This window comes from Lemur catta, chromosome 1 (assembly GCF_020740605.2).
Source record: "Lemur catta isolate mLemCat1 chromosome 1, mLemCat1.pri, whole genome shotgun sequence".
Classification (NCBI taxonomy): Eukaryota; Metazoa; Chordata; class Mammalia; order Primates; family Lemuridae; genus Lemur; species Lemur catta.
This window is the reverse complement of record NC_059128.1, coordinates 97652614-97668696: the sequence shown is the minus strand read 5'-3', so window position 1 is coordinate 97668696 and position 16083 is coordinate 97652614. Positions and strand designations below refer to the sequence as shown.

Sequence of the window (16083 nt, the reverse complement as noted above, 5' to 3'; positions counted from 1 at the left end):
GGGTGCGGGGCCAGGCGGCGAGGGCGGCTTGCGTGGAGGCCAGGAGAGCAGCTGGTGGTAGGGCCTGGGCCAGGGGCGGAGGACGACCGCTCAGAATCGCCTGGTCTCCGGCTCCTCCTCAGCCCGACGGGTGGACCGAGCGCCCGGCGCTGTCCGTGCTGGGGCGCAGCGCTCAGCGCCCAGCGAGGCGCTCTCAGCCCAGCCGGGCCCGCCCCTTGCTGGACTTGGCTCAGCTCCTCCAGGCCCGTGCTTCTCCTCTGCCACACGGCCGCGGGCCCCTCAGAGCACCGTGGGGGCGTCGGGGTGCCCGCAGGTGCCTGCCCCCGGCCCTGCTGGGTGACAGACTCACAGGAGTGAGGCAGTCACAGAGCGGTAATACTTTTATTCCCACAGCGAGGCTGGTGGGGTCTGACCTTTACAAAGAACAACGTTAGGGGAACGGAGGGCGGGGAACACAGGAGCCTCCATTCGCGCTGCCTGCCCCCTCTGCCCACCCTGCCAGTCAGGGCCTCCCGACGGGAGGGGCCGCCACGCCCCCGGCCAGGCCATCTGCCCGCGGAGTCGAAGGTGACAGCAGGGAAGCCGGGCCCAGCGAGCTCTGGTGCAGGCAGCAAATGGAGAGGGGGCAACAGGTGGGCTGTGCCCCTTGGTCCTGGACTTCCAGCGACTAGCCGCGGCCTCATGACGGCCCCTGCTGGCTCCGCCTCTCCTCCAGCGCCCGGCACACCCACATGGACACCACGGTGGCGTTTCCGTCATTGAACTGCACGATGAACGGGTGGCCCTGTGGGAAAGAGGCGCAGGCTGTGACCGGTGTTCCATGGACTTTGCCCTTCAGTACACTTTTCAAGGCCTGTTCCCGGCCTGGATCTGATTTCTTTTCCCCAATAACCGTGTCAGGTAAGGAGGGCGGCTGTCAGCCCCATTTCACAGCATAGACCACTGAGGCCCGAGGACGGGCAGTGCCACACCCACAGTCAGCACTGGCCGTCTGCAGCACTGGCTGGCTCGCCTCAGACTCCGCCTGCTGCTCTGTCACCTTGTCCTGACACCCCAGGGAGCCTGAAAGGTCCTTAACGGCGAGGGCCTATCTTAACTGCACACTCTGCCTGGCCCCTCCTCAGCCAGCGTCACCCGCAGGGCCAGTCGGCCAAGGCCTGGCACCTGTGTTGCCAGCTTTCCGGTCCAGTTGCTGCCCAGAGACCAAGGAACCACCTCGTCAGAGGCCGTGTCAATCCCTTTTAGTTTTCCCCTTTGTCTACGGCTCTCCTATAAATAAATCACCATCTGCGGCTGGGGAAGGCGACCCGTGCCTGGGGAAGGCAGAGGAGCCCGGAGGAACGTGCTGGTACCGCAGACCACTCTGGTTCCGGTGAGAAGTCCGGGTGGGGGCTGGACTCTGGAGGGGCCGGCACTGTCTCCGAGTGGCCTGCCTCTGGTTCTAACCTACTTAGCCCACAGGCAGGCCAGGTTATATTTAGCTGGTCCCTCCTCTGCTGTCCTGAAGCACCAAGATTTACACCCACAATCAGGGCCTCCTGGGAGTTCCCAGGGAAGGTCAGAAAAAAGCAGGGACAGCCATAGGGTTGCCTGGCCACGAGTCAAAGGTGAAAGGAAAACTGAAAAACGTTCTTTTTCCTCCTCCTCCCCAAGCAGCTTCTTGGCTAGGAACTTATACCTGGTGGCTTCCTCACCTACCCAAAACTTTATAGCCTGAATGGTGAGACTCGGGGAGCCACAGAGGATGGGGGCTCTCTGTTCCTGCCCCCCAGCTCCTCTTCTCACTCCCCTTCCAGGGGCAGCTTCCCTGCTCCCTCCAGCTTTCTGAGGTCCTCATGGGCCCTCCCCCACCTCCACTGGCTGGGCTTTCAGGGTGGCATTCCCAACACACCCCAGCCTCAACCTGCAGTCCTGGGAACCTGCTCGAGGTGCCACACTGCCTCGCCATGAGCTTATCGCATAGCCAGGAGGGACGTGGGCCCTCGGTGCCAGCCCCCAGTGTCTGCAGGAGCTGTCATGGACCAGGCCAGGGTAGGGAGGTGCAAGGAGGGAAGAAACTCAGCTCAGAAGGTGCCAAGGCACCCAACCCAGGGCAGGGACTCACTGAGGCCATGGTGGAGCTAGGCCTGGGGCCCAGCTGGGCGCCTCCTGTGATCTGCTCATGGCATTGTGTGGGGGCCGACACGCCTGCAGGACCCCCAAAGGAGCAGGGCCATGGGGAAGGGGAGCTGGAGGCCAGGTTGGGTGGACGCCCCGTGAGTGGCACAGGCCTGGGTGGGGGCAGAGGCAGGAGAGGCCCAGGAGGGACTATTTTGGCTTTCATATGTCCTCCTCCCCATATATATACCCACCCTGTGCCCAGACAGAGGAAATCGTCCTGAACTCCAGGCGTGCACACTTCCCTTCAGGAGGCTCAGGAGAGGTGACCTTGTGCCCCTCTGAAGAACAAAGGGAGAAGCTGTGCTCAGGAGTGATGGGCCCCTCCCTCCAAGCCCGGGGTAACAGAGTGTCACTTTCCCAGAATGCCGGGTGACTTTGGGGCCCATATGCTCCATCTCTGTTATCATCTGTTCCGGAGCAAGCAGAGCGGAACCGCAGGAGGGGAGAGTGGAGGCATTCCTCCACGTTGCAGGAAGGGCGGATGGCCGCGCTGCGGGGAAGCACTTCGCCCAAGTGCCCCAGTAGGCGAGGGGGGAGAGGGCTGTGCGGCTGCTGGCATCCTCCGCTCCGCCAGACACTCTGGCCCTCTCCTGCCCTCGTTGCTGGGAGGTGACCCCCAGATCCTTTGTATCGCTGCTGAGGCACGATGCATCCCTGACGCTTTACACCACCCTGACCTGGACGGCTGGTTTTGTCCCCAGCAACTGTTGATTGGTTTAGGGTGGGTGCCTGAAGTGAGATGTGAGGGGCAGAATCACAGAGGGAGACAGAGACGGGGGAACCCCAGCATCTCTGGGCAACCTGGGCTGTGACCTGTGAACCTGGGAGCTGCTGGCAGCCATGGACCACCATGTGACTGGACACATGGAGAGAGCTGGTCTGCGGGCAGTGACAGTAGGAGTGCTGCACAAAGTGGGGCAGAGCAGGGCAGGAGGGGGTCCTGACAACATTAGAGACCCTGGGGCCTGGCAGCATCTCTGTCTGCAAGGTCCACGAGGCACCTCCCAGGCATGGGTTGGTTTCTGTTATTTGCAACCAAAGAAGTGCTAACTCACAAAAGTGGGCACTATCGTCTCTACTTCACAGATGAGGAAACAGAGGCCACAGGGTCATAGCTGACCTGCCTCAGTTCCCAGAGCTGGGACTGGACCGTAAGTCTCTGTAACACAAATCTACTGCCCTGGGCTCTTCCTGGGCAGTCCCGGGCTGGGCAGAGGTGGGACAACCAATACCAGGTTGCAATTCCCCCTTGCCTTATTTCTAGGAACCAGGGCGAGTCAGGCCTGCCTGGCCAGAGGTGGGACCAGGGCTGCAGGCTTCAAGCCTAGACCATTCTGGGTCTTGACCTCTGTCAGTGCTGACCCTTGGGCACACTGGGGGAGTCACCTGACTACCCCTCTCATCAACCCTGTGTGGGAAGCAGGGAAAGTGTAACATAGCTCCCATTTTATAGAAGAGGACAGTGAGGCCCAGGGAGGGAAGCTGTTGGTTAAGAACTGAGCCAGGCCTGATGGCTCATGCCTTTAATCCCAGCACTCTGGGAGGCCGAGGTGAGAGGATCACTTGAGGCCAGGAGTTTGAGATCAGACTGGACAACACAGTGAGACCCAATTTCTAAAAAAAGTAAAAAAAATTAGCTGGGCGTGGTGGCATATACCTATAATCCCAGCTATTGGGGGAGGCTGAGGCAAGAGAATTCCTTGAGCCCAAGAGTTCAAGGCTGCAGGAGCTATGATTGTGCCACTGCACCCCATCCTGGGTGACAGAGTAAGACATTGTCTCAATGACAACAACAACAAAAAGCTGAGACTGAACTTAGATCTTCTGGTTTCTATTCTGGAACGTTCTCAGGGCTGGCATGGCTCCCATGGGACCCTGGGGGGGTGCAGTTCTCTCCTTCCTCCTAGACTTTATTTGACATCCTCAAGCCCTGTGACATGCACAGTGCAGGCATTCCTCATGAGTTTAGTTAGCAAACAAATACAACCTGATGGAAAATTCTGGGGGAAGTACGAAAATCACTCGGCCTCCCTGAAGTGCCTGAGTTTTGCACAGCCAGATGCTCCAGGAGTCCCGGCAATGCCAGCCTCCTAGAGATGGATGGAAACTGCACTCTCAATACTACTGAGTCCAGCACTGGACGGAGCTGTGTGCCAGGCACTTGCCAAAGGCTCTGTCCTGTGTGCCCGCTGGCTCCCCAGGTTCACTCTGGCACCAAGCACAGCTATACATCTCTACCTTCCCGATGAGGAAACTGACATTCAGCGTGTGGAGCTCGCCGCAGGGCATCCAAGCACGTGGTTGGGCTGGAACCAGAACATGGGTCTCCTGACTCGAGATGTGCTCATGACCACGTGCTCTCCTGCATGTGCAATCAGAGAGCTGACCTTGAGGCTCCCTGCAGGGTCCCCATGAGGCCCGGGAAGGGCTCCAGCCCCTGCAGATGGTCCCACCTCTGTGCCTGGGTGAAATGTACGTCTCTCCCAGGCAGAGCAGTCCAGGTGTGGACACGCTCTTGCAGCCCCATCAGCCGATGAGGAACAATGGAGCATGGCCTGGTCCATCTCCCTGGAGCTGGAACACCAACATGCTGCTCGTCAAGAGCATCTCCCGCTCACGGTGACTGCTCCAGACACCTAGGCCTCTGTCTTCCTCACAGAAAACGTGTGAGCAGCCTGTCTGCAAAGCCTGGCAGTGCCAGGCTGGAGCTGCTGAATGATCTCACTGGCCTCCTCACCAGGCAGTGGGAGCCACTCTCATCTCCTAGATTCTCAGGGCCAGTTGCAACAATTAAAGTGGCAGGTTTGAAGCATTATGGCTCACAAGCTTCGCCACAGAAGATGGAGATAGAGACATAACAAAGGGAAAAGGACAGGACTGCAAGAGGTAGGATGGCTCCAAAAGTGGGACACAGGAGAGTGACAACACAACGACACCAGAGGCGGCATCTCCTGGTGCAGACACTCCCACCAAGGGGGAGATGTGGGGTGCTGGTGAAAACATCCTAAGTGGTGAAGAGGAATTGCAGTTGTTCACTACACTCCCTCCTTTACCTGGGCACCAGTGTCCAGCATGTCGGGAGTTTGACTCTTCACCTCTGTACCAACATCCCTACTTCTTGCCCCCCAGTTCTACTGTGATGAGATGCTTTCCTGATGGATGGACAGCAGGACGCTCCCGAGCCCCTCTCATGTGGAGGTGGGAAAGGAGGGCTTGGTGAGCTGTCGTGTGGGCAGGAATGATGCTCCCACAGTAGGTGAGTGCTGCCTGAGGCTCAGGGGTCTGGACTCCCAGACCAGTGCTCATTCGATGACACCTCACTGGGTGTCCTTAGTTGGGCTTTGAGTTTCTTCCCAAATAGGAATTTACCTACTTGGGGTCCCCACACTTGCCTGTCTTCATAAAACTTCCTCAAGAACATCATGCATTAGAATCATTTAAAAACTTACTGGTGTGGCTGCAGGGCTCGGTGCAATGCCTGGCACATAGTGGGTCCTCAATTAATGTCTGTGGCATGAAAGAGTGGTTTGTGTATTACGTATGCATCTATTCACTGCACTGGCTGAATGCCTTACCCTGCATGTAGCCCTCCGTACCCCTCCCAGAATCCCCATTTTATAGACTCCAGGAAACTTGATGATGTGGGGCAAGAACACAGAGCTGGAAAGTGGCAGCATTAGGGTTTAAACCCAGGACACTCTTCTATCATGACATTCACCACACTGACTTCCTGCCTACTAGTGCTCCCCAAGGTTGGGCACAGTGAGTTTTATATGTCTACTTTTAAAAAAAGAGTATCTCATACATAAGCGATGCCCGACTAATTTTTAACTGGCAGACTGACATTACGGTGGAAAGGGCACACTTGTGATCTCCCGGTTCAGATTCATATGTGTCAGGCACTTCTAACCATTTAATACTCAGCGATTCTATTAAGTATTAATATTATCCCCATTTTACAGATGAGAAAACCAAAGCACAGAAAGATTACAGAACCTGTCCAAGGCCACCAAGCTTGAACATGGGCACTGTGTCTCTAGGGCCCCAGCACTTAGCCATCATACTGTCCTTACTCACCTGCGCCAGGGCCGGAGCGTGGTGGCACCCACCCTGCAGGGAAGCCTGCTCTCGGAGCAGGAGCTGGGTGGTCTCACTGACAACCCAGCTTCCCTGGCTCTCCATGCTTTCTTTGTGGGTCTAGACTCCAGAGAAGCCAGGAAAACTGAGGCTCAGGGCCTAGAAGAAACTTCTCAGGGATATAGAGACCAGACCCTGGAGGTCAGGGCAGAAAGAACAATTAGAAACAGGATGCCTGGCAGCAAACCACACCCCAAACCTAAGATCTACTTCTGCAAAGCCTTTCTTCATGTCTCCTCCCAACAGATGTCATCTCTGCCTCCACAGAACTGTGCAAACACCTGCTTGTTGACCTCCCTAAGATACATACTTGTTCTGCAGTGAGTTATCTTCTTTTGAGCCCATCTTATCCTAACATTAGACTGGTAGCCACCGGAGGGCAGGGCAGTGCCGAGCATGCAGCACCCCCAGGGAAGTTAGCTGTGCCAACTGGTAAGTTGCGGTGGTTCCTCAGGAGCCTGATGCTCAGGCTGAGCAGCACTGCAGGTTGGGGTGGGCATGTCGAGAGAGAGAAGGCTCTACAAGCTGAGGCTGCTCTAGACCTCTGGACCACAGGATTGTCCTCCCTCAAGGATGCTGCATGGGAGAGGATGTCAAGGAACCATAAAACCTGTCTAAGTGGGTGAAACTGGTTCACGTATATCCTAGCCAAGTCCCAAACTCGTAGAGACTCCAATAAGCTGTTCAAAAAAGCCCGCAGGGATAGCCCAGTAACTGGGGTGCCTGAAAAAGGTGATTTGAGAGGCTGGAGGGACCCCCAAATGCTAACCTACTACCCACCACCTCACCTTTTCTTGCTGGACCTGTGAGCCTTGCTTGAATCTATCTCCCTTTAGGATTCCAGCCCTCTTGGCAGGGGTAACCCTTCAGTCCCTTCTTAGCAGAAATGGAGGTGTGTTTGGATAGGACAGGACCGCAGAGAGCAGCGGAGCCATAGGGTGTGAGGTGTGTTGGGGAGCTCTACAGATGTTTCTTTTCTTTCCTTTTTTTTTTTTTTTTTTTGAGACAAAGTCTCACTCTGTTGCCCGGGCTAGAGTGCCGTAGCGACAGCAACCTCAAACTCCTGGGCTCAAGTGATCCTCCTGCCTCAGCCTCCTGAGTAGCTGGGACTACAGGCAGGCGCCACCATGCCCGGCTAATTTTTCTATATATATTTTTAGCTGTCCATATCATTTCTTTCTATTTTTAGTAGAGACAGGGTCTCGCTCTTGCTCAGGCAGGTCTTGAACTCCTGAGCTCAAACAATCCTCCCGCCTCAGCCTCCCAGAATGCTAGGATTACAGGCGTGAGCCACCGCGTCCGGCCTCTACAGATGTTTCATTCAAATTCTGTTAAGAAATATTTTTAGCTATATTTCTAAAAACATATTTTAAAAAGATGACATATATACACTCAGCTATGGCCAACTCAAAGCGTTACAATGAATACTGGTGATCTGTTTGCCTTGCATTCTGTTATTGTTTGCAGCTTTTGGAGTCCACTTGTTAGAGCTGGGCATATCATTCAACTTCCTGTAACTAGGAGGGCTGATAACTAGGAGGGCTGTTGTGGTGTGCTGGTCATCTGAACAAACTCAGGGCTGTGATGCCCATGCAGGTTGTACGTATGCATAATATTGTGTGAGTGCACCACCAAAGCCCAGGTACATCAAGCCCCATCTCACACATCTGAGCAAGGTACGGTGTGGGTCAAGGCTGTTCTGAGTTTCTGATGGTGTCAGTTCCTGTGAGCTTTGAGTATCTCCTGTCTGACCTACATATTTGCCATAAGCAAGTCATATAAAGAGTTGGTAGGTACTGTGACTAAACTTCGAAATAAAACTTTTCTGCGATTCCTTTCAGCATCTACATTCGTTTAACGGATGCCTAAATTGAGAAGGCAACTGGGTGAGTCAGGATTTCCTTGACACTGTGCTACTGAAACAATACACAGAAATAAACTGAACATTGATGTAGATATAAGATTGTAACTGTCCTCTGTGACCCCAGCTCTTGGAGTTTTGTCCTTTAAGTCTCATGGATGACTTTATAAAGAATTGTCTACAATGAATACTAACACATTCATGCTAAAAAAAAAAATACTTCTTTTTTACATTAATATGGAAGACCTGGCCAGGCATGGTGACTCATGCCTGTAATCCCAGCGCTTTGGGAGGCTGAAGTGGGAGGACTACTTGAGACTAAGAGTTTGAGACCAGCCTGGGCAACATAGCAAGACCCTGTCTCTTAAAAAAAAAGAAATAAAAAATAAAAAAAAATTGAAGTCCTACACTAATTTTACATAATAAAAAGTATCCCACTCAAAGTTTTAAAACTATGAATCTAATCCCTATTAGAGAAGTTAATTTATGGAAGGATGCATAGATGTCCATTGTCTGCTAAACTGCTGACCAATGTCAGGGCATTATTAATTATATAAGATAACAAATCATGATCAATCCAGGGGCTGACTCTTCCTTCCAGGCTGGGTGTGGCCAGGTTAGTCAACAGGGGTGGCTGGAAGGGGGCCCTGATGAGTGACTCCACAAGGAGAAGCTGAGGCATCTCAGTGGACATCTCCCATGGGTCTCTGTGGGGTAACTCAAGGAGCCCCGGGCTAAGAGTCAGAAAACCTTCTCCTGGCCGTCCTGCTAGTAGGGAAGGCACGGAAGGCCACAACTGCCCCACCTGTAAAAGAGATAGTAAAGGGGGGAGACTCCATTCCCTGGGCTTCATCATTGTACGTGGAAGCACTTGTGTTGTTATAATACTCCTGAGCCCTCTGCTCACTGAGGGGTGGGACTGAGCGGGCAGGCGCAGGGGGTCCCCTGCCCACAGGAGGGTGTGTGCTGGCCGGCCATCTCATGGCCAGCTCCTAGGCAGGCTCTGGGCCTGAGGGGGAGGCCTGCTGTTCTCTTCTGACTGGGACTCAGTGGGTAAGTTCTTAGCAAGGCCACTGGGGTCACACATGTAAGCACATTCTCCAATCCAGATTTTCACAGAAGTAAAACTGATACTTTCTCTCTGTCATTTCTGGGTCTTATTTTCAGCTGGGTTTGAACACAGGGAAGCTGTTTGCTGGCCTCTTCGCCCTCACCCAGTACCACCTGCTCTCTCTTCCCCCCAGAATGGGTCGTAAGGACCACGTGAGATCGCCTGACCCACAGACAGTGCTTCACCGACATGCTGTGGGCAGCATGAGAGTTTTTATTTCTTCCTGCAGACGCAGGTTCTACACTTGGGAGTGCAGCAGTGAGATGAGGGCACGAGCCTTACACATGCGCGGCGAGTGTCTGCCTAGCCAGCTCGCCTGGGCAAACGCCATGGGTGCAGAGCTTTCCCACGCAAGGCATTTGTTCCGAGAATGCTTTCTTCGCCTCCGATTTCTAAAGCTTTTCAATGGCTGGGGGTAAGGGGTTCCCTTCATTTTCTTTTAAGACCACAGAAATGTTGTACAGCTGTGACATGTCATTTCAATCAACCTTCCCGAGTTTATTCTTCACAATGCTACAGAAATAGATGTTTCCCCCCAAATATTCAATTTTTAGCAGCAAACAGCTTACCTCTAGCCATCCTAGATGGTACACAGGCATCTAAGGGGGCCAAGGAGCTCTCCACCTTTCATCTGAGCAGATCTATGTGTTCCTCCACAGAGTAACTGGCCAGAAAATGACCCGTCATGAGAACAAGATGTTTCCGGAAGTCTCTGTGAGCTATTCTAGGGCCTGTGCTTACAGAGCAGCTTCAGGACCAGCGTGGTGTGGCACAGGGAGGGGCACAGGATGACTCCAGTGGGCCAGGGTGAGACGAGTAATGCTCGGGGTGCTGACACTCACGATGTGTGTCCGAGGGAGCTGACCCATGTGAGTAGCAGAATGCCACCGCTGGCCTTTTTAAGGGGGGCTGTGGTGGCTGCTGGAAGAGGCCTCATAGAGCACTGGGCAGGAGTACAGCAGGGAGCATACTGGCTCCTCCAGGTAGCTGTGGGCTGGGCAGATGCCCAGGAGTCAGAATGAGAGTGCGAACCTTGCTCCAGATAATGCCGAGGGCTCGCCCGAGAGGCTGAATCTGCAGCACGTCCAGCCGTGAATATTGGGCCAGTTACAGGTGTCTGCATGTGCCAGGTGTATCTGTGGGGGTAAGAGCTGTGTGGTGATGGAGGTTTAAAGACACAATGCTCAGAAGGATGGATTCTCTCTTGTCCTCTTTTTGTTACCTCTTGACTTCTGGTGTTTGAGCTCCTTGAGCCTGGCTGTGCGAGGGGGTGGGGGGGTGCGTGCACAGGTGCGCATGTGACTGTGGAGCCGGGGAAGAGTGGCAGACCAGGAGAACTAGCACTATGTCTCACACACAGCAAGAGCTCAGCACGTTTGCTGAACAAAATAGAACTGAGTGATTCTGACAGTGAGGGACTGATGAGATGAGATGAGAGACTGAGCCCTCCCTCTACAAAGCCCTAGCCATGCCAGATAAAATGGAACTTTTTTTAAAAGCATAGCTGAACTCATAAGAAAGAACAGAAATCCACAAGTACTAAAAATGAAAAGGAAACTGAAAACCAGAATTATAAATGTGTGAGCAGAAAGTCTGTGGCCCTAAGGGGAGATGTTCATCCCAGGAATATAGGATCTGGGAGTGCTAAGACCTAAGCAGAAATGAGAGATGAGGTCCATCTGGGGAACTGACACTGAGCCCCTGAATGAAGCCAGGGCTACAGAGGGGGTGAGCCAGGAAAGTCTGCCCATCAGCAAAGGGGAGAGAAGCTGGCTCTGAAGGGAAGTTGACCAAGAAATACAAACACAAAGTTGAGCCTTATGCAGTTTTGGGGTCCAAAGTATTAATTCTACCTCTGTGGCTTAGGAAACTCTCGCTAATAAATTAATGTAACATTAATCTTGATCTAGTGATACTTTAGAAGCATATGGAAAACCATTCAGGGGCAATACCTCTGAAATCCACAAATTTCCAGAGTAATAAGCACCACTCAATATGAGTTTTGGAATAAAAATTCCAAAATACATGAGGAAACAATCACCATGGACAAGAGTCAGCAGACATCATGTGGGAAGACTGGTGCTCTCAGAACTGAGATAATAGAAAAACAGTTGGAAAGAAAACGTAAAAACAAATGTACATTAAAACATTAAGGAATAAGATGTTATAAAAAAGACAATGGAGAGATTTGGAAAAGAATCAAATATAACTTATAGAAAACATTTAGTCACTAGAAAAAAAGAAAAGAAACCCTCTGTGGATGAGTTATACAGTGTACTAGGTATAGCTGAGGAGAGACTTAGTAAGGTGGAAGAATGGTCTCAGAAAATTACTCAAAGCATGGTAGAGAGAGAGAAAATTTTTTTTAAATGTGAAAGACAAAGGCACAGAGGAAGGAATGAGGAGAGACTAGACACAGTGGGGGAGGAGCATTACTGAAAGAAACAACAGCTGAAATTTTTGAGAACTGAGAAAAGCCATCAATTCTCAGATTCAAAAATCATAATGATTTCCAAGTAAAATAAATATAAAATCTATGCCTGGAAAAACTGTAGTGAAACTGCATAATACCAAGGACAGAGAGAGAGACTGACTGCCTAGAAAGGGTAGCAATTAGGCAGTCAGCAGATTCTTGCCACCCAGAGTAGATGCCAGAGGACAACAGAGTTTCTCTGAGGTCCTGGGGAGAAATGATCAACTTATGATTTATAAACCCAATTAAACTAATAATCAAGAGTTAGGGCAAAGTGAAGACAATCCTAGAACAAAAACTCAGATGGTTTTACCACTCACAGACCTTTACTGACAGAACACTTAATGGACTTCAGAAAAGAAAAGAAACCTAGAAGGAAGGAGAATGCAATAGCAATGAGGAGCAAAATAACTGGTAAACATGTGGATAAATCTAAACAAGCACTAACTTCATCAAACTACAACAGCAGTAATGACTAATTTTGAAGATCTAAAAATAAGGTGACAATGAAATCTTGGACCATGATGACATGTAAGAAGGGAGTGATTAGAAACTCTAAAACGCCTTACGTCTGGGGGCAAAGGGGCTGTGGTAGAGATTGCTAGTTGTCTATCAATATCCATTCCCCCTTCATCTTTTTGTGATAAGAATCCTGATTTTAGCTGGGAACACTGACACCCAGCAAAGCAACAGCACTCCAGCCTCCCTTTTGGCTGGTTTTGGCCAACGCTATGTGAGCAGATGCGCTGTGTGACAGTTCCTAGAAATTCTGTCTTTAAAAGAAGAGGCAAGCACTTCTACTCTCCTTCCTCTTTCCTGTTGGCTGGAGCTCAAATGTCCCTGCGTGCATAGGATAAAAGGAGCAGCCAAATCACTCAGGGTACCTTACTTCCTGCCTCCTTTTATATAAGTGGGAAATATCCTCTTTTCTTGTTGAAGCTGCTATTTGTTTTCTATTATATGCAGTTGGAGCTAGTTTAGAGATAATCAACTAAAGGTTAGAAATGGAATATGATTTCCAAACCAATGGAAAGTCTAAAAGGGAAGGGATAGAGTAGAGAAAGGAGAAAAAAGAAGTTAAAAAAAAAAAACCACCAAAACCAAAAAACTACTGTACAGAAAAAGTACAAAATAGAATAGTAGGAAAAAATTCAAATATATCAATAAACAATAAATATAAATCAATTAAAAGAGAGTCTTAGGTAAAATTAAAAACATCAACAACAAAATGCAGAGATTCATTTAAAACAAAAGAACACAGAACTAAAGGGATAATCAAACACACAACAGACAAATACTAACCAAAAGAATATGGTACATTTATATTAACATTAGCCGGAAACAAAATTTAAAGCAAAATATATTAGAGATAGAGTTATTACATAAACATAAAAGAAACACTTTGAAGTGAAGATATAATGTTTTGACATAGGCAACTAACATCACTACGTTAAAACATGTAAAGCAAAAAATGACAGAATTGCAAGGAGAAATAGACAAAGCCACATTAACATTGGGAGCTTTTAACACACCTCTTAGAAATTATTAGATAAAGCAGGTAGGAAGTTAGTATGGCTACAAAATATTTGGGTAACACAATTAACAAGCTTGATCTAAAGGATGTATACAAAACACTACACTCAGCAATCAGAGAATATACATTCCTTTTGAGCTAAGAGAGAATACTGAAAAAAACCGCAACCATGTAACTCCCTTAGTACAACAAATAACAAAGATCTGATGTTAATACAGTACATTAAAATTAGATAACAATCACAAGATAACAAAACATCTCTCAATATTTGGAAATGAAAGAGATATTTCTAAATAATTTGGGGTCAAAAAAGAAATTCTAATTAAATTGGAAATTACGTAGAAGTGAACGACAACGGAAACACTACATATAAATATTTGTGGGATGCAGCTAAAGCAATACTTAGCAGGCTATTTATAGCTTTATAGGCATATATTAGGGAAAAAAGATTGGAAATTTATGAGGTAAGTGTCCAATTCAATAAATCATAAAAAGAAGAAAAGTAAATCCAAAGAAAATATAAGGCAGCACATAATAAAGAACATAAAATAATTAAATAGCAAGATATTATAGAGATAATTCAATAAAATACTGGCTTTTAAAAATTTATTTTAGAGATGAAGTCTCACTCTGTCACTGAGGCTGGAGTGCAGTGGCGTGATTTCATAGCTTACTGTAACCTCAAACTACTGGAGATCAAGTGACCCTCCTGCCTCAGTCTCCCTAAGTGCTGGGATTACAGGCATGAGCCACTGCACCTGGCCAATACTAGTTCTTTAAAAAAGAGTAGTAGACAAACTTGGTAAAATTGGTAAAGAGAAGACACAAGTAAACATCATCAGGAATGAAAAAAAGACATACGACCATAAATCCAGTCAAAATTGTAAACTAATAAGGCCTACCATACGAATGCCACAAAGCCAGCATGTCTGAAAATGCAGAGCAGTGACTCAGCACCAGGGAGCATGAGTGTGTGAGTGAGTGTGAGACTGTGCCGAGGGAAGTGGGAAGGGTGATAATGGTGATGGCTGGCAAGGTACCAACAAACACTGACAAATCATCACCCTGCCAGCAGGCAGGTCAAAAGTTTTGAGTTCTGGTATCACACTTTTAACTTTTCAAAGCACTTTGCATCTATTGTCTCATCTTATTTCAAGAAGTATCCAATTAAGCAAAGGCTGCTACTCCCTTAAAATCCATCTTAGTAACAGCTTTTCTAGTTTCTTAACAGGGAGAAACAAACCATTCACACACAAACACTGAAGCCAAAGTGGAAAATTTTTAATGCTGTCACCTCAACAAAAAACATAGAAGAAAAAAACTCCTAAAGACACTAGACATCAAAACTTTGGGTAAGTAGCCTTAAATGAAATGCTATCTTTTTTACTGTTTTCAGCTATTATGTCCCAGAGTTATCTGAGCCTCAATTCATTCAATGGGGGGTCCAGGGAGCTGGCCAGGGCAGCCCCTTTGGAAAATTTGCGATATGCATAACAAAGGCCAAAGCAATCAGACCCAGTCTATACACAGAATTGAAAATTACCAGTTACTCTAGAGTTTCTGCTATTAGTAACCAATGGTTTCCATTTGAAACTGACTCCTTTTTTTTAAAAAAAAGGAAATGCACAAAAAGGAAGCAAACCACTAGAAAATTCTGATCATTTTGCATCCCGGCAGCAAATAAAAATCATCAATAGAACCTACTCTTAGCCTTGAGCAATATTTTCTAAAACAAAACACAAAGAACCTGTGGTACTTAACTATTCTGTTATTGATTTACTGTGGTTTGCAAGGTAATGTTGAAGAAAATTAAATGTACGGAAGCCTGAAATGCGTTTTCTGTGGTGGTGAACGGTGTGACCTGCGCTTTCCAAGGTGGTGTTGTTGCTGGTCAGGCGCAGGATGAATGACTGTGGGAGCAAATTTTATCTGGTTACAAATAAGCTGGCTGCTTCACTGCAGAGCCTTATGAACCAAAGTCTAGTTTCACTGTTAAGAAAGATGGAGTTACTCAGTTACAAGCTTGCTTCTAATAGTAGCTATGTTCCAGTTTACCAAGAGGACTTTAATTCAATAAAATTCAGTATGGATATATTGAGAGGTTTCTATGTCCCTGGATCTAAACCTGGTTTTTAGAGCCTAAGGACTTTCCTTGGCACATTCACGGCTATCTGGTACCCTCTGAAAATTAAAAAACCTCAACAATTTAAAGTTCACTTCAATTACTGATTCAAGAGTAAAATGATCATGTTGTTTCAAACTTGGACATTTATATAAAACATTATCAAGTATTATATTTCCTAGTGAAATGGCCTGTCTCCAAATCTAAAGGCACTTTACGATCTGAAAGCCACTATAATTTGACACCCTTATCTTAGACTAAGAATCTGGAAGTTAAACTAAAACTTGAACATTTTACTTTTAGCTAGTCCCTCAAGCCTTTTTTTTTTTTTTTTTTTGAGAGTCTCACTCTGTTGTCCGGGCTAGAGTGCCCTGGCGTCAGCCTAGCTCACAGCAACCTCAAACTCCCCCACACCAGGCTAATTTTTTCTGTTTTTCAGAGAAGAGGTCATGCTCTTGTTCAGGCTGGTCTCAAACTCCTGACCTCAAGCCACCCTCCTGCCTTGGCCTCCCAGAGTGCTAGGACTACAGGCATGAGGCACCGTACCCGGCCCCCTCAAGCCTTCATTCAAGCCAATTTTCTTTTATTTTAGATTTACTTCTAACATGCTTTAGTATATGGTTTCCCAATCGAAAGCATGAAAGAAACAGCCAAATAAAAGAGGAAGAGGGAAGGGCTGTTAAGG

General features: G+C 48.5%; 1 protein-coding gene across 3 annotated transcripts in view; it reads right to left on the bottom strand.

The window, feature by feature from the left end:
• Positions 1-362: 362 nt before the first annotated feature.
• MAP2K5 (mitogen-activated protein kinase kinase 5) overlaps positions 363-16083 on the bottom strand; it is a 243271-nt gene continuing 227550 nt past the window's right edge. For 2 of the 3 annotated variants that reach the window (XM_045541653.1, XM_045541644.1), the window contains one exon: positions 363-784. In XM_045541653.1, the coding sequence (XP_045397609.1) occupies positions 680-784 (105 nt within the window). In that variant the 3' untranslated portion in view covers positions 363-679. The remainder of the gene's footprint in view (positions 785-16083) is intronic. The other variant, XM_045541664.1, reaches the window with a different exon arrangement.